We start from the raw sequence: 24,358 nt of genomic DNA on the forward strand, positions 1-24,358 counted from the left end.
ATTTTTCTGCCAGGTTTGGTGCTATTTTCTGCCACCTTTGGCATCATTTTTTGCCAATTTTTATGTTAGTTTCTGTTTAGTTATTTTTGAAGTGCCAATTGTTCCACGTGCTCGATCGTGTTGAAAGATGCAATCGCCATCCCCGAATTGATCTTCAACAGTGGGAAGCAAGAAGGTGCTTAAAATGTCAATGTAGGCCTGTGCTGTGATAGTGCCTCACAAAATAACAAGGGGTTCAAGCCTCCTCCATGAAAAACACGACCACATCATAACACCACTGCCTCCGAATTTTACTGTCAGCACTACACACGCTGGCAGATGACGTTCACCGGGCATATCCATCCCCTTCCATTGGATTGCCGCATTGTATACCATGATTCGTCACTCCACACAACATTTTTCCACTGTTTTTCCAATGTTTACGCTCCATACACCAAGCGAGGTGTTTTTTGGCATTTACCAGAGTGATGTGTGGCTTATGAGCAACCGCTTGATCATGAAATCCAAGTTTTCTCACCTCCTGCCTAACTGTCATAGTACTTGCAGTGGATCTTGATGCAGTTTGGCATTCCTGTGTGATGATCTGATAGATGTCCGCTTATTATACGTTACGACCCTCTTCAACTGTAGTCGGTCTCTGTCAGTCAACAGACGAATCGGCCCGTATGCTGTTGTGCTGGATGTGTCCCTCACGTTTATACTTCAATATCACATTGGAAGCAGTGACCTAGGGATGTGTAGAAGAGTGGAAATCTCGCATACAGACATATGGCACAAGCGACACCCAGTCACCTGACTAGGTTCGAAGTCCATGAGTTCCATGGAGCGCCCCATTGTGTTCTCTCACAAGGTCTAATGACTACTGAGGTCGCTGATATGGGGTACCTGGCAGTAGGTGGCAGCATAATGCACCTAATATGAAAAAGTTATGTTTTGGGGGGTGTTCGAATACTTTTGATTACATAGTGTATTTACTGACATAATAGATCACATTATTTGAATTATTTTAAAAAAGAAAACGATTATAGTAAGCCCAATAAAACTAGTCAGTTAAGGAAAAAATAGTTTTGCAGCCGTAAACTGTTGAAAGTTCAACAGAAAGTATTGTCATAATTTCAGAATTCGCTTCTGTGACATCGTGCTGCCACACTGTCAGTACTTTACTGATTTGTGAAGACTGTCACCCAGTGTCTAAATTTGAACAGCACAATACCAGAAAATTGACAGTATCCACATATCCTTCTGACGATGTGAAAAGTTGCTTTTCCATTTAATTATGAAATGATATGTATCCCTTCAGAATATCGTACACAACTTAGACTTGCTATTGTAAATACATGTAACAGAATCTTTGTCTTGTAAGCATTAATAGAGTTCATTATCACTCCCTGGCTTATACAAGAATTAGAGGGAGGAACACAGACTTAATATACATGGACCTGTAGCCATAATTTAACTAGGAATATAGATAATGGTTTTAGCTGGTGACGAGAGATTGCCCAATGTTTTTGTACAAGAAATCATAGCAAAAATGTCTTGGTTTGGGGGAGTTCATTAATGTGGTGTGTCAATTAAACTGCATATTTTTGTAGTGCGCAATTATGAATACAAAAATCATCAAATACATCACTTAAGTTTCACAAATATGTAAATAAAAGTGGAGTCAAACCTAGTACACATGAGCTCATGTAAACATTTTTCTGGCTGTAAAACTGAGAATGTTTATTTCAGTATTTATACAATATTATTTTTACTATTTTGTAAATTATGTTTGTGGTATCAGTGTGGTGTGTCATGTGGATCAGGGCCTAGGTTAGATGCCATGTTGATTTATGCATTTACACAATTAAAGTACCATATTTGGTATTTTTCATATATATGCTTTCATACTGAAAAATAGATAGTTTAATTGATTCACTGCAGTAAAGATGTCTCAACAGCAAGTCATTTTTTGTATGATAGTTCTTGCAGAAGTGTCAGGAAATATCAAGTCAATGACGAATTGTTACTAGAGAATGGAGATAATTTGAAGTAGGTTGTTTTTGTTTGATAGTACTTTACCTGGCAAATCAGCTTTCATTTTAAGGTTACATACAGTTTTCAGCACTGAGAGCAAAAAAGTCAAAATCCAACTTTATCATTCAATAAGTGTCAGTTACCTATATTAGCAAACGCCTACTTTCAGAATTGTGACATTTTAATATGGAAACAAGGAAAAATGCAAAATCTTGTTACATTTTAGTTTTGTGTTATCTTGCAGATTTCACATTACATTGCCAAATATTGTAGATTTTTGCCTTACATTTTGCTGTAACATGTATGCGAAATTTTCTTGTCCCTGAGTGGAATGTGGTGAACAAGGACACAATTTGCACTCTGTACAGGAAGTACAGAAGACCTGTACACACTGGGGCTGAAAATATTTACGTAGTATTTGGAAATTGCAGTGGGTGGTAAAAAACAGACAATTTTGTCTTTTATACAAAAATATTAATATTCATAAAGGTAGCAAAAAAAGTTATTTATTCAGAATTAATTTTGAACCACATAAATGGGAAGTATAGTCTCTCTCTCCCATCCCTAAATATTTTTTAGCTTCCACTGGAATATAGGAAATTTCTCTTAAACACATTTAAGTTTAAGATTAATAAGGTTGCTAAGTACAGATAGGAACTCCAAGAGGAAAAAGAATAAATTCTACCTTTTCCATATAGCTTTTTTATGTTTGTGTAATCAGTACAATGTAACAGTGCCTATGCTCCTGTCCTAACATTTATCTACATAATATTAAATAGTCTGCATATAATGGCAGCAGTTCTGTGCTACACTCTGATGCCATAAAACAAACTCACTTCATAGGAAGGCGAAATATACGCAATAGTGAAGATCACTCAGAAACGTATGGTAAGCGAACTTCTATCAGTGACAATTCAGTTTAATTCACTGGTGATGTGATCATGGAAAATATGTCTTCGTGGAGTCCTTTGTTTAATTTATGATAAAATCTGTAAAGTTTGTTGTTAACATTATATTGCCGCTAAGGTCAATAGGAACTGTCCCTTGATGTTCAATAATAAACATTATACAATACATGATGTTTGTTTAAATGTTCATTATGAAAAATTTGATCTTCCATTTGCTATGTGAATTAATGAGTACCGTATTTACTCGAATCTAAGCCGCACTTTTTTTCTGGTTTTTGTAATCCAGAAACCCCTTGCGGCTTAGAATTGAGTCCAAAGTAAGCGGAAGTTCTGAAAAATGTTGGTTGGTGCCACCACAACTAACTTCTGCTGTCGAATATATGTAGTGCTACACAGGCATGCTTTTCAGGAACAAAGATAAATACTGGCGCCAAAACCTCTCTGTCAGGTAGAAGACCCCAAGTTTTGACCACTGCATTTTCATACATTATCCAACGAAGTAAATAGAAATTCCGTATTGTTCATCTTCAAATGTAGCAACCTTTCAAATATTCGTAGCAACAAAAATAAATGTCTTTACATAAAAATACCAACAATGCACAAGGCTTTAGGATTGTTGCACGAGTTGATACGCTGGGTCACATTAAGGTTTCACGTAGCGGCACCAACTGCTTCGTGGAATTTTCTGAAGTGCTTGTTGGTGTTAGTGAACCATAATGAAGCGCTTTCATTATAGTGCCAAATTCAAGAGGGGGTTATTTCTTTTACAGAACAAAGTTCTAATTGAGCTGCAGGTCTGTGATACGGGATTGATGAGAGCATCATCGGCTGATGGCGACTGCAGAGAGACAAATTATTTGAATGTTCAAGTAGCAGGAAAGCATTTAGTGGGCTAAAGTGTGGCCGATATCATGCACTAGAAGTGATTTTAAATGAGTTTGTTAAGAAACAGTGTCAGAAATTCCTGCCTGTGAATGCCGAAATTTTAAAAATTAAGGCACATGGAATTGCTAGAGAGCAAAACATCAAAAATTTTAAGGCTAGTCACAGCTGAATTGATCTGTTTATGAAGTGCTGGGGATTTCACTTCGGAGGCAAACTTCAGTTGCACAGAAACTGACGAAAAATTATGAAGAAAAACTTGTGGAATTTCAGCGCTTCATAATTAGGCGGCGCACAGAAAAGTAATACCTTCTTGGTCAAATAGGAAATGCTGACCAAACTCCCGTATATTTTAACATGCCGTCAAATTATACGGTTGACACCAAAGGAAAGAAAGATGAAATGTTCTTATATCAGGGGGTGAAAAACAGCTGATGTCCATCATGCTTGCTTGCACAGCAGATGGACATAAATTACCCCCATTCATAATTTTCAAGCGAAAGACTTTACCGAAATCGGAAGTGTTTCCAAAAACTGTAGTTGTACGAGCAAACGAAACTGGGTGGTTTCCTGAGGACATGATGCTGGAATGGATTACGCGTTTGTGGAATCGTCATCCTGGCGCAATGCTTGGTTTACGCAGCCTGTTGGTATTACATGCGTACGCAGGCCATACAACACCTGCAGTTAAACGAAAATTAGGGGAAAGCAAAACACATTTGGCAGTAATTCCAGGTGGGATGATGTCAATTCTGCAACCACTTGACGTCTGTTTGAATATACCATTTAAGGACAAGCTAAAATGCATGTACACAGACTGGATTTCGAAAAGCAACAGACAACTGACACCAACAGGACCTATAAAACACGCAAGTTTGTCGCAAGTGTGCCAGTGGATTTATGATGCATGGAAGTGTGTTCCAAATCAGACTGTGCAACAAGCATTTAAAAAATGTTCGCTATCCAATGCACTAGATTGTATGGAGGACGATGCTCTGTATGAAGAAATGAGCAACAAAGAATCGAGTGATAGTGATTCAGAATCATGACTGATATTTTAAACATTTCTTACATGATGTATTACAAACCTAATAAAATTTTGTTTTAAATTTCAGCCTTTAGTTTCTAAGTTATTTTCATTCTTGTTTTATAAGTGTTGAGACTCTGCATTGCACAGGATAGAAAAGCGTGGAGAGCTGCATCAAACCAGCCCACGGACCGAAGACAACAACAACAACAACAACAACAACAACAGCAGCAGCAACACATTCTGCATTTGAAGTCATCACTAAAAATCTAGGATGTATGTCAATAGGGCCAACTCTACGTTCTGAATTTTTTCCTACCTGTGACAAGAGATGGCTGCTAATAGGAACTTTTATGAATCGTGAATCACATGCAGTATTCTCTTCACCATAAGAATAATACGAATGTAAACATAATGCCGTGTATTCTTTCATGTTTGCTGCTATCTCATTTAAATCCTGACTGCCTAATAAACTATGAAACTAGGGTGAGACAACAGCAAACGCGGAAAAATATACATATCATTTCATGTTTATGTTCGTATTATTCTTATGTTGAATAGTGATACAATCAGAAATGAAGTATGGCAACTGACTATATTTTTAAATCTAAGATGACTCTAATTTCTGTACAGAGTGTAATGTACTAAAGAGGCCTCTGCAAAGATTTTCAGACTGAGAAAAATTTTCGCTAAACTCTCATTCAGAACATCTTTTATCATACGCAGTCTATTATTTGGTTCTTGTCGATCATTATCAAAGAAAGCAGCAGTGTAATTAACAACAAATAGCAGTCTCTTGCCATTGTTTCGCTAATGAGACACTCCTCTCTTTTTTTTATTGTAAGCAGCAGTAGTGCGCACAAAAGCAAGCCATGCCACGAGCAGTGACAGGTCGTAAACACTGATTATCAGAATGTGACAAACAAAGCATGACACAGTACAATAATGCATTTTCAGCTTAGAGTGACGTAAACACCTATAACAAAGAGAACGGCACTTATCAGATCAATGCAAAATAAGCAATCAATTCAAACCAGACGAAGGATATGAAAAAGGAAGGGTACCCATATAAATAAGGACGGAGTGCATGACGCATAGCAATGGCTACCTGGTAAAGTTTAACTGCTAAGCTTATGACTCAGACCAAACTACTGTAACTGTATCTTCATCCATTCGACCTAAATTGTGTCTCATGTTACAATGGACCAACTTTGTTTCGATTTGGAGGTGCAGTCTAAAACTTTTCTCTCCCCTTGCATTTCGAGTCTCAAATTTCAGGTGCGGCTTGGATTCGGGGAATTTTTTTTTCCTTGATTTCGAGTCTCATTTTTCAGATGCAGCTTAGATTCGACTGCGGCTTAGATTCAAGTAAATACAGTAACTTTAGAAGCTAGTCACATTCACACTAAGGTGTTGTCATACATTGACTTGTCAGTGGCTTTGTTGGGTGTACTTAGCAATTTTTTTTTTAAATAATGCAACTTGCAATTTTTCCTTTAGTATTTGCAATATCTCTCATGTTGTAATAGCTTTGTCCCAGTATTTTATCTTGTTGACATATTTTTCTATGTAGAGGCGTTTGCTACCTTATCATTTGTTAACCGGTTCCTGGTTGAAAACTTTCTTTTTCAATCTCTCTTGGGCATCCTTTGACGAATAATTGGCCAAGAAAGACTGTTCAAACACTTTGTAAGTGTTACGTGTATCAGGCATTTCTGTGGACCATAGAACTGCATCTTTTTCCATTGATCCAGCCATGAACGTTATTTTATGAATGTCAGCTCAGCATTCGGGTAGGACCCCATGGAATGGCTTCATAACAACCATAGGGTTGTGGATCATTTGTCAGGTATAAAAGCACTGAATTGTCTATGTTGTATCATGTTCTCCTCTAACATCGCATTTGCTATGAGAGGAGTGATACCTAATCTGTACAAAGCAGTACTTACTGCAGTGTGGAATTGCAGCTCTGTACTAGTACCTGCTGTACAAATTGTAAATAGCCTTTCGCTCCCTGTATTTTACCCCTGCCACCTTTAGAATTTGAAAGAGAGTATTCCAGTCAACATTGTCAAAAGCTTTCTCTAAGTCTACAAATGCTAGAAATGTAGGTTTGCCTTTCCTTAATCTTTCTTCTAAGATAAGTCGTAAGGTCAGTATTGCCTCACGTGTTCCAACATTTCTACGGAATCCAAACTGATCTTCCCCGAGGTCGGCTTCTACTAGTTTTTCCATTCGTCTGTAAAGAATTCGTGTTAGTATTTTGCATCTGTGGCTTATTAAACTGATTGTTCGGTAATTCTCACATCTGTCAACACCTGCTTTCTTTGGGATTGGAATTATTATATTCTTCTTGAAGTCTGAGGGTATTTCGCCTGTTTCATACATCTTGCTCACCAGATGGTAGAGTTTAGTCAGGACTGGCTCTCCCAAGGCCTTCAGTAGTTCCAATGGAATGTTGTCTACTCCGGGGGCCTTGTTTCGACTCAGGTCTTTCAGTGCTCTGTCAAACTCTTCACGCAGTATCGTATCTCCCATTTCATCTTCATCTACATCCTCTTCCATTTCCATAATATTGTCCTCAAGTACATCGCCCTTGTATAGACCCTCTATATACTCCTTCCACCTTTCTGCCTTCCCTTCTTTGCTTAGAACTGGGTTTCCATCTGAGCTCTTGATGTTCATACAAGTGGTTCTCTTATCTCCAAAGGTCTCTTTAATTTTCCTGTAGGCAGTATCTATCTTACCCCTCATGATATAAGCCTCTACATCCTTACATTTGTCCTCTAGCCATCCCTGCTTAGCCATTTTGCACTTCCTGTCGATCTCATTTTTGAGACGTTTGTATCTCTTTTTGCCTGCTTCATTTACTGCATTTTTATATTTTCTCCTTTCATCAATTAAATTCAATATTTCTTCTGTTACCCAAGGATTTCTACTAGCCCTCGTCTTTTTACCTACTTGATCCTCTGCTGCCTTCACTACTTCATCCCTCAAAGCTACCCATTCTTCTTCTACTGTATTTCTTTCCCCCATTCCTGTCAATTGTTCCCTTATGCTCTGCCTGAAACTCTGAACAACCTCTGGTTCTTTCAGTTTATCCGGGTCCCATCTCATTAAATTCCCACCTTTTTGCAGTTTCTTCAGTTTTAATCTACAGGTCATAACCAATAGATTGTGGTCAGAGTCCACATCTGCCCCTGGAAATGTCTTACAATTTAAAACCTGGTTCCTAAATCTCTGTCTTACCATTATATAATCTATCTGATACCTTTTAGTATCTCCAGGGTTCTTCCATGTATACAACCTTCTATCAAGATTCTTAAACCAAGTGTTAGCTATGATTAAGTTGTGCTCTGTGCAAAATTCTACCAGGCGGCTTCCTCTTTCATTTCTTAGCCCCAGTCCATATTCACCTACTACGTCTCCTTCTCTCCCTTTTCCTACACTCGAATTCCAGTCACCCATGACTATTAAATTTTCGTCTCCCTTCACTATCTGAATAATTTCTTTTATTTCATCATACATTTCTTCAATTTCTTCATCATCTGCAGAGCTAGTTGGCATATAAACTTGTACTACTGTAGTAGGTGTGGGCTTCGTATCTATCTTGGCCACAATAATGCGTTCACTAAGCTGTTTGTAGTAGCTTACCCGCGTTCCTATTTTCCTATTCATTATTAAACCTACTCCTGCATTACCCCTATTTGACTTTGTGTTTATAACCCTGTAGTCACCTGACCAGAAGTCTTTTTCCTCCTGCCACCGAACTTCACTAATTCCCACTATATCTAACTTTAACCTATCCATTTCCCTTTTCAATTTTTCTAACCTACCTGCCCGATTAAGGGATCTGACATTCCACGCTCCGATCTGTAGAACGCCGGTTTTCTTTCTCCTGATAACGACATCCTCTTGAGTAGTCCCCGCCCGGAGATCCGAATGGGGGACTGTTTTACCTCCGGAATATTTTACCCAAGAGGACGCCATCATCATTTAATCATACAGTAAAGCTGCATGCCCTCGGGAAAAATTACGGCCGTAGTTTCCCCTTGATTTCAGCCGTTCGCAGTACCAGCACAGCAAGGCCGTTTTGATTATTGTTACAAGGCCAGATCAGTCAATCATCCAGACTGTTGCCCTTGCAACTACTGAAAAGGCTGCTGCCCCTCTTCAGGAACCACACGTTTGTCTGGGCTCTCAACAGATACCCCTCCGTTGTGGTTGTACCTATGGTACGGCTATCTGTATCACTGTACAATTTGTACAGAAACCAGATGGCAGTTATAAGAGTCGAGGGACATGAAAGGGAAGCAGTGGTTGGGAAGGGAGTAAGACAGGGTTGTAGCCTCTCCCCGATGTTATTCAATCTATATATTGAGCAAGCAGTAAAGGAAACAAAAGAAAAATTCGGAGTAGGTATTAAAATCCATGGAGAAGAAATAAAAACTTTGAGGTTCGCCGATGACATTGTAATTCTGTCAGAGACAGCAAAGGACTTGGAAGAGCAGTTGAACGGAATGGATGGTGTCTTGAAGGGAGGATATAAGATGAACATCAACAAAAGCAAAACGAGGATAATGGAATGTAGTCGAATTAAGTCGGGTGATGTTGAGGGTATTAGATTAGGAAATGAGACACTTAAAGTAGTAAAGGAGTTTTGCTATTTGGGGAGCAAAATAACTGATGATGGTCGAAGTAGAGAGGATATAAAATGTAGACTGGCAATGGCAAGGAAAGCGTTTCTGAAGAAGAGAAATTTGTTAACATCGAGTATAGATTTAAGTGTCAGGAAGTCATTTCTGAAAGTATTTGTATGGAGTGTAGCCATGTATGGAAGTGAAACATGGACGGTAAATACTTTGGACAAGAAGAGAATAGAAGCTTTCAAAATGTGGTGCTACAGAAGAATGCTGAAGATTAGATGGGTAGATCACATAACTAATGAGGAGGTACTGAATAGGATTCGGGAGAAGAGGAGTTTGTGGCACAATTTGACCAGAAGAAGGGATCGGTTGGTAGGACATGTTCTGAGGCATCAAGGGATCACCAATTTAGTATTGGAGGGCAGCGTGGAGGGTAAAAATCGTAGGGGGAGACCAAGAGATGAATACACTAAGCAGATTCAGAAGGATGTAGGTTGCAGTAGGTACTGGGAGATGAAGAAGCTTGCACATGATAGAGTAGCATGGAGAGCTGCATCAAACCAGTCTCAGGACTGAAGACCACAACAACAACAACTAGTACCTGCATGCAGTACATGCCCACTAATAGGTACTGATACACCGTTCGTTGATGTGATAGAAGAGCTGTCACTCGCGATCATCTGGTGACAAGATCTTTAATTTCTTTTACTTCGTTGATCAAGGTCAGCACTCTTCTTCTTCTTCTGGTTTTTTTTTTTTTTTTTTCCCCCTGTGCTCCTTTTCAGTATGCTGAAATTGTTGACTATTGTTTCTTTGATGCACCCATTAGTTTTTTTCTTTAAGAGTGTGATCTGCGAATTCCCCTCATGCTTGCTGTTTGTGTTTCCAGTGGGAAATTTTTTTTTTCTAATATCTGATAAATTTGATCTTCTTTCTCCTTCGGCCAATTTGTTGTGTCTGTTTGTATAGGTCAGACTGCCGAGTTATTAGCCTTTTATGCTCTCCACTGATGGTTTCCATTTTAACCACTAGATGGCGAATAGCAAAGCAATAGAATAATTAGTACATAATAAGTGTCTGTCATCGGTGTGGTGTCTGCAAAATCAATTTTATATTTTACACAAAAACATTCTTATTAATTGTATTTTTATAAGTATTGCTTCCTTTATATAAGATATCAAAAGAATGTTCATTATACAGATTTAATTTTGAACCTCGTAAATCTGAAGTACAGGCTCTCTCATTTGTACTTCTTTTTTGGTACATGGAAGTGAATAGTATTTAAATAAAAAATTTTTACCTGCCACTGGAATCAGTACATCCAACATCTCATTTTTTTCAAATATAGGAAATTTTCCTTAAACACTCATAAGTTTAAGGTTAGTAATAGAGTACAGTTAGGTTGCCAAGTAAAATAATAAACACAAAGGGGAAAAAGTTTAGTTTTTTCCGTATATTTTTTCAGTAGCACTATCACTACAATGTGACTGTGCCTGTGCTCGTCCTATCAGTAATATATATAATCTTAAATAGCCTACGTATAATGATGGCAGTCATGCTTTGTACTCTGATGCCTTAAAACAGACCCACCTCATAGGAAAGATCGCTCAGAGACACGTGATAAGCGAAAATCTTATCAGCGATAATTCAGTTTAAATCTCTGATGCTGTGACCATGGAAAATATGTCTTTGTGGAGTCCTTTGTTTAATTTACGATAAAATCTGTAAAGTTTCGTGTTGATATTATAGGGAACAGGAGAAAAACCATTTTTGTAGCATATTGATTTCATGTTATATTTCCAAAAATTGTACATTTCGAATCACTTGTCACTTCATCATCTGTGTGAAATATTCCTGTTCCTAAGTGGTATGTGATGGAAAGGGACACCATATGCACACTGTACAGCAAGTAAAGGAGACAGAGAACACATTGGTACACAAAAAATTTACTTGGAAATTGAGGTGCATGGTAGAAAACAGAGGACCATCCATCAGAAGAGGCTTACAAAAAGAAAAGTGGACAAGGGCAAAGATGTGAGTGATTATTATTAATAATAATAGTCATCACTAGAACCATTGATGGAAATCAGTCATAATAAAACATAAGGCTTTCCCCATTGATATCTGCTAAGGGTATATACTTTTCATGGAATGAGTTGTACATATGCTGTCCCCAGCACTGAATACAGTGCCATACAGGATAATACAATTGGCATTTACTATTTGGCAAACATGCATGTGTAAAATCCTATTACTTTCTTGCATTCTACAAGGATCATTCAATAGGTAATGCCCCACATTTTTTTTCTCAGAGCATATTTATTGTTAAGTCAGAATTTGATGACAATATAAATCAACATGTCCTGTCCATGTCCTATTTTTGTATGTAGTCTCCATCACAGTGGAAGAGTATGTATTACCTGCTGGTAAAAGCTCTTGTCCTGTAGGCTTAGCCATATTTTCACGGCGTGACTGACACTCTCGTCATCTTCAAAGTGTGTTCCCCAATTGTCGAGTTGTGATGCGCCAATCGGCATGAATAATGGCATCCACATGATCCAGCATGTCTGGAGCAGTGGCTGTGATGGGATTTCCCAAGTGTGGCTGAGCTCTGTTTCTGCATTTCCTGAGGCTGTAACTTTCTTTACCCAATGTCCAACTGTACTACTATCAGTTGCAGTATCGTCATACACTGCACGCAGACGGTTATGGATGTTCACCACTGTTTCTTTTTCTGCACACAAGAATCCAATAACAGCATGCTGCTTGTAATGTGAGTCATATGTTGACGCCATTTTGATGCTGTACTTTGTCTCTGCCATCTGCCAGAGCGGTTTGAAACTTCAATAGCACACAGAACAAGCATCGAATGTGAAGCACAAACAAGGATGTTTGTGTATGTACGTTAATGGCTTTTTAAGAAAATGTGGGACATTACGACCCTCGTACAAGTGCAAGGATTTTGAGAATAGAAAACTGATAAGACTATCATGAACATAATATAAAAGCATAGACTAAATAGAACTAACTGTTATTCTCATACTTTTCTTAGGTCGTTGAGAGGAGTCAGAGTCAACGTGCTGAAGCGAGGGATTCCAGAGTCAGAGAATACTTCTATGGACTTCGTTCTCCATTGTATCCACATTCTTTTGATGTGAGATTCAGTGAACTAAAAATATATAAAATCGGAGCTCCAGCATTGCCTGATTCGTGCATGCCTTTGGGAATGAAAGCAGAAGATAACCATACAAAGCTAGTTGCAGTAACACCAGGTATTTCTTTAAATTTTCCTTCCATGAGTTTTTTTTTTTTTCATTCAACCTGTTTGTTTATTTATTTATTTATTGCATCTTCCTGTTAAAAAGACATTTAAAAGAATACATGCTATATATTAACATTGAACCTTAGTGTTTTTGTCAGTCTAGCAGAATGCCACTGGGCATTAGCATGGAATAGCATCGGTTCACGCAGTCTTCTTGGTTGTTGTACTTGGATTGTGTCTGCAATATGTCTTCAGTTGTTGACATTAAATGTCAGCAGTGATGTTTACCCTTGTGCAAGCAATTTGTAGTAGACCACACTGTCACTATTCCAACAGATGCATAACATTATCTTTTGTGGATACATGCAGGTCTTTGTATGTGGTGTTACTGCTTTGTTTGGACTCAACCATTCCTTTATTTTCCTTATGTTAGCATAAAGACACCATTTCTTGTCACTAGTAACAGTACAACATAGGAATGATTGGTGTTGTTGACGAATCAGTTGATGACGAAAAAGCAGAGATACACAAATAATGAATGACAATCGATTGGTAAACCTGTAGCAACAGGAATACTGACATGCAGAACAAAAACACTGTGAACTTACGCACCAACCTAATATTTCTCATTATACTTTGAGATGTGGTACTGGATAAACGCTGCACCTCTATCTCACACTCGTTGCGACCACTGCTTCCCTTTTATGCCCTTTGATTCTTATAACTGCCGTCCAGTGTCTGTACAAGTTGTGAACAGCCTTTCGCTCCTTATATTGTACCACTGATTCCATCAGAATTTCAAACAGTGTATTCCAGTCAACATTGTCAAAAGCTTTCACTAAGTCTATAAATTTTACAAATGTAGATTTGCCGTCCCTTAACCTATCTTCTAAGAGAAGTTGAAGAGTCAGTATTGCTTCACTTGTTCCTATATTTCTCCAAAATCCAAATTGATCTTCCCCTAGGTCAGCTTCTACCAGTTTTTCCATTCTTCTGTAAAATATTTATGTTAGTATGAAGCAGCCATGACTTACTAAACTGATAGATTAGTAATATTCATATCTGTCAGCAGCTGCTTACTTTGGAATTGGAATTATTGCATTCTTCTTGCTAACTTAGGATATTTTGCCTGTCTCATACATCTTGCATGCCAGGTGGAATAGTATTGTCATGTCTGGCTCTCCCAAGTATATCAGTAGTACTGACATAACGCCATCTACTCCAGAGGCCTTGTTTCCACACAGGTATTTCAGTGCTCTGTCAAATTCTTCTCGTAGTATTATCTCCCCCATCTCATCTCTTTCTGTTTTCTCTTCCCTTCCTATAATATGACGTTCATTTCCCTTATACAGCTCCTCTATATACGCCTTCCCCCTTTCAACTTTCCCTTCTTCACTAAGTACTGATTTCCATATGAGCTCTAGCTAGTCATATACCACTTCCCTTTTCTCCACAGGTCTCTCTAATTTTATTGTAGGGCATTTCTACCTCCCCCATTGTTAAACATACTTCTCAGCCTTGCATTTGTCCTGCAGTCATTCCTGCATAGCCATTTTGCACCTCCTGTCAATCTCATTTTCCTATCGCTTGCCTTGTTACTGCATTTTTATATTTTCTCCTTTCATCCATTAAATTCAATATCTCTGTAATATCCAAGGATTTTTACTAGACCTTGTCTGTTTACCTATATGATCCTCTGCTGCCTTAAGTATTTCATCTCTCAAAGCTATCCCTCATCTCCTACTGTATGCTTTTCCCTGTTGCATTGGTCATTACTGTTGCCTAATGTTCACTTTGAAACTGTACAACCTCTGGCTCTTTCAACTTATACAGGTCTTGTCTCCTTAATTCCCTACCTTTTTGCAGTTTCTTTGGTTTTAATCTATAGTTCATAATGACAAAATTGTGGTCAGAGCCCACATCTGCCCATGGAAATATCTTACAGTTTAAAATTTAATTCCAAAAACTCTATCTTACGATTATATAATCATTCTGAAACCTTCCAATGTCTCCAAGCCCCTTCCACATATACAGCCTTATTTCATGATTCTTAAGCCAAGTGTTAGCAATGATTAAATTATGCTCCATGCAGAAGTCTTATCAGGTGGCTTCCTCTTTCATTCCTGTCACTCAGTCCATGTTCACCAACTGTTTTTTCTTCCTTTCCCTATTATCATATTCTGGTCCCCCACCACAATTAAATTTTCATCACCCTGAACTGTATGAATAATTTCTTTTATCTCACCGTTCATTTCTTCAATCTCTTCTTCATCTGTGAAGCTAGATGGCATTTAAAGCTGTACTACTGTGGTGGGTGTTGGCTTAATGTTTGTCTTGACTACAATAATGGATTCATTGCTGTTCATAGTAGCTTACGCACATTACTATTTTCTTATTCATTATTAGACTTGCTCCTGCATTACCTATGTCTGATTTTATATTTATTACCCTGTACTCACCTGACCAGAAGTTCTGTTCCTCGTGCGACCAAACTTTACTAATTCCCATGATATCTAACTTCAATCTATCCATTTTCGTATAACATTTCTAACCTTCCTGCATGATTAAGTGATCTAAGACTCAGTTCACACAGAAATGGTGTGGCGCAGATGTGTGGTGTGGACATGGCACTGTTTCACAGCACCTCCATGGTAACAAATGAAACAGTTCACACGGAGATGGTGTGGTTCAGTCCGCGCTACAACAGTTTGACATTACAGATGGTGCACCAAAGGGATGCATGACAGAGACACCCATGATGTGCACCAGTTTTGATTAATTTGAAGTCATCTGATAAACGTCAAAAACAAAACAAAAATAAATTGTTTTATGTAGGTGAAGCAATGCTACATCTGTCTCTGTAGATAGTTTTGAATAGATCATGAAAAGGAAATAGGCTACTATGCACCATATAATGGAAACGCTGATTTGCAGTCTGGCCTCGGCAGCAAGAGACACTGGTCATGCGTGAGAGAGTTGCATTTGCGTGAATCTCTCTCTCTCTCTCTCTCTCTCTCTCTCTCTCTCTCTCTCTGTGTGTGTGTGTGTGTGTGTGTGTGTGTGTGTGTGTGTGTGTGTGTGTGTGTGTTTTTACTTGTTACAGAAATAGAAACTTCATTTTGAGAAAATACAACACAAGCCAAAACACTGCAGTACAAATCTGCACAGACAGCACCAGAGGATACAGAAAAATTTAACTCTATTCCTCTTGCCATTAAACTGAACAGCTACAGTCAGCATTACATTTTCTGTCCTCAATAATTGGATTTTGCCAGACAGATGTGCAAATCCACTGTTCACTTGGTGCTTGCTCATATGAATTCCATGGGACGTGCTGTCAAGTAAGGCTTTCTTCCTGCACTTTTGACTGACAGAATTGTATAACACAGCGTGGAGAAAACTGTGATGTTGTCTAGTGGCAAATTTCTTTCACCTGCACCTCTCAGCTTCTTTTCAATGCTTTGACAAATCCAAGGTTGTTGGATCTTACGATATTTCCTTCCCCGTAGTGTAGTAGGGTTGTGAGATGAAATCTATAGGCAGACATACTCAGTTATTTCAAATAAGCCTTTGTGGTCAGTGTGCTAAGATCCCTGAAATCTCTGGTTCCATCTTTCACAGAATAAATCCATTGTCACTGGCATTGGCAGTAACTAGAATCCAGTTTTCTAGGGAAAGGATATTTTATTCCTCTCTGTAAGGGCAAAATCTCTGTCACATGGTAGGAAACATTGCCCTGTAGTGGAGGAATTTCTGGTCAACAGCAGTGAAATATTTACAGTTGATCAGATTTTGGAAAAGCGTCAGAATATTTGGAACATCTTTCACAAAGTCAGTTATGCACAGGCTTACGTTCAAATTAAAATTATATGAAAAATAAGTATTATGATCAAAACATTCCAGTCCTGTTGCTTTTCTCTGAAAACTGTCTTTCACTTTGTTTAAGACAATATAGAAATGGTTTTGAGACATTCTGTAAAAATGCTGGAAACATTTGAAATACACAATCAGTTCTTTCATTATGTCGGATGTGCCGTATTTCTTCCCTTTTTTCATCAATAATGGATGTACCCAGTATCTTGCTCAACGTTTACAAGTTACAAAAGATCCACTGCATCAATATCTTTGTCTGATGAAACCAATATATTCTGATCATTGTTCATGTCCTGTTTGCACCACATCCCTGACTCACCGCCATCAACATCCATGCCACACCATTTCTGTGTGAATTGGGCCTAATGTTCCACACTCTGACCTGTAGAATGCCAATTTTGTTTCTACTGATGGAATGGAAATTTCTTAATTTCGTTATACTTTCCACTTTTCATATTATCTTCGTCTTATAATCATATTTCTTACTCTGCCCTTTCTATCATCTCTGAATAATTCTTAATAATATACTATATTTGACCTTTCTCCCTCTCCCTCTTTGACACCTTTTCCTTTTTCGTCTTTGCCCCACTCCTTATCACGTGTGGGAGCCCATTAAATGAGGATATGATTGATCTACACCTCTCCATCCCTTTTTTCTAACCTCACTCAACCAATTTCTCCCCTCTTTCTTCTCTAAAGAAGGAATGTTTATTTACAAAACATAGGAGTATTGTTCTATATTGTAAGTAGTAAAGTCACTCCTATATGATTATTGTTTCTGTTATCTGAAACTTTTCTGTATTTGTTAACTGACAGGTGAAAGTTCAGTCATTGTTGTAAAATGAAAGAAACATATGTCATATATACAGGGTGATTCACAAAGATATGCAAATATTTCAATAGTTATTCTACAAGTAATACTAACACTTACCATGCTAAGCCCTTAACTGCATGCCACTCCCTGTGTGCTGACTGATTTTTTTCTATTTTCAACAGACTTTAAATAGCTGTAAAGGATGTTTAGTTAGAGATACATAAAAACTACAGGTATGGTTTAAAACTTTAAGGTTTCAACTTTACATGGGTTAACAGTCATGTGTATGGGGCATATACTGTTTCCAAGAAGTGATGCGGATTTCTCCTCGATTTTGTGAAAATAAATTTTTGTCAAAAATTTATTTTTTTTATAACGTCCAGTTTAACACATATATTTCAGAACGACACAACACATATAAGTCACAGAGTAAGTTGACAAGCAAAACATGTGTACACGTTAGCATTCGAATGAGCACTGAGCCCCAGTCTAGTGGCCGCTGCTCGGCTGGCCGCTTAGGTGGCGCAGCTGCTGCATGGCTGGCAGACAGTGCCACACGTAGAGGACGCGCGTAATTGCGCGGCGGCGCTTTGAATGATCGGCGAGTCACAACACTTTTCCCCTCTTTGAAATTGTTGCACTGGTCTTGATGGAGGTGTCCTGGAGATGGCTAACATCCATAGGCGTTGTTTGACTCGCCGTAAAGTCTCGAGGAGGAGGTTTCGCGTACGGACGGAAGTGTCCCCGATGATAACGGGTCGAGATGACAGGAGACGTAGGGGTCGAATCTGCGGGGGCCCCATGCACCAATCTGCCCGTTGCGGCAAGTCCAGTTGATATGACAGGAGACATGGGCGATGTGTCGGCGTCCGTTGGAGGAGGAGGCGAGTAGATTTTCTCTGACAGAGGATGATCATCCGGTTCCTGCATGGGCACGTCTCCTGGTGGCATCCGTTCTTGTGCTGGCATCGCGATGACGGTGAGAGGGCTGCGTTGTGAGTATTGAGAGATGCCAAGATCCCGAGTGTCAGGTAAAGCCGAAGGTGGTGTAGCGGCATTCGGAACAGGCGTTGCCGGCACACGAGGCCGAAGCTGGTCCGAATGTCGCACTGCAACACCCGTGTCCCTCTGGATTTCATACAGGCGTCTGCAACGGTGTTGTAAGATGCGGCCCGGGCTCCATTTCGGCCGCCTGCCATATCCCCGTACCCAGACGAGGTCGTCGGCGGCGAACCGGCCAAGTGAAGGCACCCGCGGCCATGATGTGGAAGGCCGCAGAAGATGAAGTAGCGTGCGGGGCTGTCGGCCATGTAAGAGCTCAGCCGGGCTGTGGTCGCCCATGAGGGTGAAACGGTAAGATGCCAGAAACTGGAGAAGCGCATCATCAGCAGCAGAAGAAGTCAGAAGTTTCCGCATCTGAGCCTTAAATGTGCGGACTAGTCGTTCAGCCTCACCGTTGAATTGTGGATGGAACGGCGGGGCCGTGACATGCGTAACGCTGTGACGAGCACAAAAATCCGCAGATTCGGAAGAGGCAAATTGCGGACCATTATCAGTAACAAGAGTAGAGGGGAGGTCTTCCAAAGAAAAAATGCAGGCGAGAGCACTGGTGGTTGCCGCGGTGGTAGGCGACATGCAACGGACAATGAAAGGAAAGTTAGAGTAGGCGTCAATTACGAGGAGCCAATAAGTACCTAAAAAGGGTCCCGCAAAGTCAGCATGAATGCGCTCCCAGGGCTTCTCAGGCGAAGGCCACGGTGACAAAGATGACTTCGGGGCAGCGGTCTGTGATGCACAAGGGCCGCAGGCAGCGACCAAGTGTGCTATTTCAGAGTCGATGCCAGGCCAGTACACATGACGGCGCGCCAGAGATTTTGTGCGAGACACACCCCAGTGCCCTTGGTGAAGGAGGCGCAAGACAGAAGCACGCAAAGATGCAGGTACCACAACACACGGCAAAGCATTGTCAGTGGAAAGGAGGATAACACCATCCCTAGCCGTGAGGCGGTAGCGCAAAGCGTAGTAGTTCCGCAATGGATCAGAAGTCTTAGCGGATGGGCGATCTGGCCAACCCTTCTGAATACAGCGTAAAACCCGGGAGAGGGTAGGGTCAGAACCCGTAGCAGCCGCCAGCCTGTCTCCAGTGATGGGGAACCCGTCCACAACCCGCTGCTCGGCAACATCCAGGTGGAAACACAAAAGTTTATCCCTATCGAATGCCTGATCAGGACCCATGGGAAGGCGAGACAGAGCATCAGCATTTGCATGTTGAGCCGTTGGCCGGAAATAAATCTCATAATTGAAACAAGACAAGTAAAGAACCCAACGCTGGAGGCGGTGTGCAGCCTTGTTGGGAAGTGACGTTGATGGATGAAACAAGGAAACAAGTGGTTTGTGATCTGTAACAAGATGAAATTTTGAGACACAGAGAAAAACACCAAACTTATGAAGAGCATAAATAATGGCCAAAGCTTCTTTCTCAATTTGAGAATACTTTTGTGGGGCATCCGTGAGCGTTTTGGAGGCATAAGCAATGGGTTGTTCCGAACCGTCAGAAAAACGTTGCGCAAGGACTGCACCGACCCCGTATCGAGAGGCGTCTGTGGCAAGAACAAGATGTTGGCCAGGTCGATAAGTAGCCAGGCACGGGGCCTGTCTCAGCATAGTCTTCAATTTCTGGAAAGCCGCATCGCATGACGTGGACCAGTGAAAAGGCACGTTTTTATGCAACAGGCGATGCAACGGCTGAGCCACCGAAGCCGCAGACGGTAAAAACTTCTGATAGTATGCTATTTTCCCCAAGAAGGCCTGCAGTTCCTTAACAGATGTAGGGCGAGGAAGGGCATCGACCGCAGCAACAGTTTGCTGAAGCGGACGAATACCATCCCGAGAGAGTTGAAACCCCATGTACGTGATAGATGCCTGAAAAATTGTGATTTCTGAAGATTACACTTAAGACCGGCAGTCTGTAAGACATGAAAAAGCGTGCGGAGATTTTGAAGGTGTTCTTCAGTGGTGGAGCCAGTGACAACAATGTCGTCCATTTAATTGATACACCCAGGGACAGGGAGCAATAATCGTTCCAAGAATCGCTGAAAGAGAGCAGGGGTGCTAGCAACCCCGAATGGCAAGCATTGGTATTGATAGAGACCAAAAGGCGTGTTAAGGACCAGAAACTGCCGGGAAGCAGCGTCGAGAGGAAGTTGATGATAAGCTTCTGACAGGTCAACTTTAGAAAAATACTGGCCTCCAGCAAGTTTAGTGAACAGTTCTTCAGGACGGGGCATAGGGTAAGTGTCGATGAGGCATTAAGCATTTACAGTGGCTTTGAAATCGCCACAGAGACGAATATCACTATTTGGCTTAGCAACGACAACAACAGGAGAGGACCACTCACTGGAAGTGACAGGAAGCAAGACCCCTGAAGTAGTGAGACGATCCAACTCCCGTTTTACCCAATCACAAAGGGTCACAGGAATGGGCCGAGCCCGAAAAAACTTAGGCCGAGCAGTGGGTTTGAGCGTGATATGAGCTTCAAAGTCGTTTGCACGGCCTAACCCAGAAGAAAAAAGGGACAAAAATGTCATCGACAAGGAATCCAATTGAGCATAAGGAATAGCATCAGAGACGATATTGACAGACTCATCTATGGAGAACCCAAAAACACGAAAGGCATCGAAACCAAAAAGATTCTCTGCGTTACTCTGGTCGACTACAAATATGGGAACAGTGCGAACGACTGATTTGTAAGATACCTCAGCATTAAATTGTCCCAAGAGAGAAATCTTTTGCTTATTGTACGTCCGTAATTGCTGAGTGACAGGTGACAGGAGCGGAGAACCCAATTGAAGATACGTCTGAGAATTAATTATAGTGGCAGCAGAACCGGTATCCACCTGCATGCGAACATCTCGACCAAGGATTTGGACATTGAGGAATAACTTCCCTGAAAGGGAAGAAGTGCAATTGACAGACAACACAGAATCAGAATCAGCGTCATGTTCATGAACATCAAGTATGCGGTCGGATTTGCAAACGGAAGACACATGACCTTTCTTTTTGCAGTTGTGACACACAGCCCAACGTTGGGGACAATCCTCGCGTGTATGTTTCGTAAAACACCGCGGACATGAAAGAAGTTGCCGGGGGTTTTGCTGCAGTTTCTTAGCGGGTTGTTTACGGTTAGGCCGAGGCTGCACGTGGGAGCGCACTGCGGCCACGTCGGCCGGCGGGGACGCGCCGCACGCGTCATCAACAGCGCACAGAGGTTGTATTTCCCTGACACCACCCCACGCCTCTGTTTGCGCCCCAGCGGCGCGAGAAATTTCAAAAGACTGCGCAATGGAGAGAACTTCATCTAGAGTCGGATTTGCCAACTGAAGGGCACGTTGCCGAACTTCTTTGTCCGGTGCCGACCGGACAATAGCACCCCGTACCATGCAATCGGCATAGGATTCTTTGTGAACGTCAGTAACAAATTGACACTTTTGACTGAGGCCGTGAAGTTCAGCAGCCCAAGCGCGATAGGATTGATGCGGCTGTTTTTGACAAGGATAAAAGGCAACATGAGAGGCTACCACATGCGTTTGCTTTTGAAAATAGACAGACAGAAGTGAGCACATTTCAGCAAAGGACAAAGACGCAGGATCCTTCAAAGGAGCCAATTGCGACAACAACCGATACATTTGAGGTGAAATCCAGGAAAGGAACAGAGATTTACATGGTTGTTCGTCCGTGACATGAAATGCCAAGAAGTGCTGTCGAAGATGTTTTTCATAATCAGACCAGTCTTCCGCCGTCTCGTCGTAAGGAGGAAAAGGAGGTATAGCCAACGACGAGAAACGCCCCGCATTTGACACCGCGACGAAATCGCGAATCGCCGCTGTTAGAAGTGTTTGCTGTTCAAGGAGATTTTGCAATAGTTGCTCGACAGTAGCCATGGAAACCTGTGGGTCAATGGTGAAAAGGAAAAATCCACTAACTCGTCGCCGATTGTTATAACGTCCAGTTTAACACATATAAGTCACAGAGTAAGTTGACAAGCAAGACGTGTACACGTTAGCATTCGAATGAGCACTGAGCCCCAGTCTAGCGGGGGGTGGGGGGTGGGGGGGGGTGTGGGGGGGGGAACAGGCGGTGGCTCACCTTCATCAGACGACAAATCTGTGTCTGAAATAATACAGAACGTAACAGAACAAATCACAACATGAACTGTCTTGTTCTGCATCGATTTAGTAAGATGTTAGACTTGCCTGGACTATCATTATTTTCCAGCATTTCGTAATCACTGTCACTATCGAAATCCGAAAAATCATCATCAGTAGGTTCAGCAAGTACTTCTTCAACCATTTTTCGAAGTTTTGCATCCTCATCACTCGCCATTGTGAGTAAAAAGAAGATAAACAAGCTAAAACCAAAATACTAGCGCCAAAATCAACGGTAAACAAACGACAGGACACCACAGAACACGTAAAATACGCGTGAAAAACACACGTGAATTCGTTCGGAAATGTATATGAATATATCGCATTACCTCACTAGGTGCTGTGATCTAGCGCTAATATGATGAATTACGAGCATTACAGGACCTACAGGTTGTAGCGGGAACGCTAACAATGCGTTTGAAACACTAAAACAATGTGGAATGCTGCGGGACGTAATATTACGGCAGCCTCACGGTAAGTGCTAAAGAAAAATGTTTATATAAACATAGGTCCACAAATGTTTAGTTACAGCTAATAAAAGATTTCGCCTGAAATTTAGCAGCTTCCCAAATATGAAGCCATCGCAAAACTGTATGAAGTTAAAGTAAAGCACAATTTCCATTTATTTTATTGTTATTGGTTTGCTGAATGTAATAAAACATGTCCTAGATGTGTATCTGCAGTAGTTTACCAGAACATTCAGAGAAGCAAAGATTATTATACAAGTACACATTTAAATGAACATTTTCCCCAGAAATGGATTGGTCATGGTACTACACTTCTGTGGCTACCCAGATTGCCCTATTTATAACACCAATAAATTTTTGTGTATGGGGATGGATGAAAGACATAGTTTATGAGGACAAAGTCAATACATGTGAGGCATTACTTGCTCGCATTAAGTAATTAAGAAGAATCCTGTGATACTGAAAAAGGCAACAAAATCTGTTCATGCACATGCAGCTAAATGCATTGAACTCGGTGGAGACATTTTTGAACATTTATTGTTAATGTATTGTGAAATTGTATATACACTGTACAACTTCCTTAATTCTGAGCTTTGTTTTTTCCGGTTTAACATGAATTTACATGTGCTATGGTATTAATAAAAGCAGATTATGTGACACATTCATACAGTTTCAGTTAATGTTATTACCATCATTATTTCCAAAATTAAATTCTCTACAACTTCTGTTGAAAACTTTGTGCAGTTCTCTGGAATTTAAAAAAAGTTGGGCCAAGTAGTTAATAAATTAAAAATTTTACAAAATTACTTCTTTGCTTCTCTGGATGTTCTGGAAAACTACTTCAGATATACATCTAGGACATGTTTTATTAGATTCATCAGATCAATAACAGCAAAATAAATAGAAATCGTGCATTATTTTAGCCTTGTACAGTTTTGCAGTGGCTTCATATTAGCGAAGTTGCTAAATTTCTGGCAAAATCTTTTAGTAGCTGTAACTCTGTAACTAAACATAAGATATAACTCGCCGAATAACGGAAGTGTTGAGTTGTCATCAGGTATACACAAAAGAGAAAGGAAACTTTGTTGAACTAGAGAGAGAGAGCGCGCGCGCACACGCGCACACACACACACACACACACACACACACACACACACACACACACAGGTACAGGCAAGGGAGATAGAGGCAGGAAGGGGGGCCGGATAACTAGCAGTTGAGAGGGAGGCAGCTGGTTTGATGGCTAGGAATACGATAGG

General features: G+C 40.5%; 1 protein-coding gene across 1 annotated transcript in view; it reads left to right on the plus strand.

Moving 5' to 3' along the window:
• The window catches only part of LOC126256911 (protein CLP1 homolog), a 64,316-nt gene that overhangs the window by 28,428 nt on the left and 11,530 nt on the right, over positions 1-24,358 (plus strand). The window contains exon 6 of the mRNA XM_049955520.1: positions 12,532-12,751. Coding sequence (XP_049811477.1) covers positions 12,532-12,751 — 220 coding nt within the window. The remainder of the gene's footprint in view (positions 1-12,531; positions 12,752-24,358) is intronic.

This window comes from Schistocerca nitens, chromosome 1 (assembly GCF_023898315.1).
Source record: "Schistocerca nitens isolate TAMUIC-IGC-003100 chromosome 1, iqSchNite1.1, whole genome shotgun sequence".
Lineage (NCBI taxonomy): Eukaryota > Metazoa > Arthropoda > Insecta > Orthoptera > Acrididae > Schistocerca > Schistocerca nitens.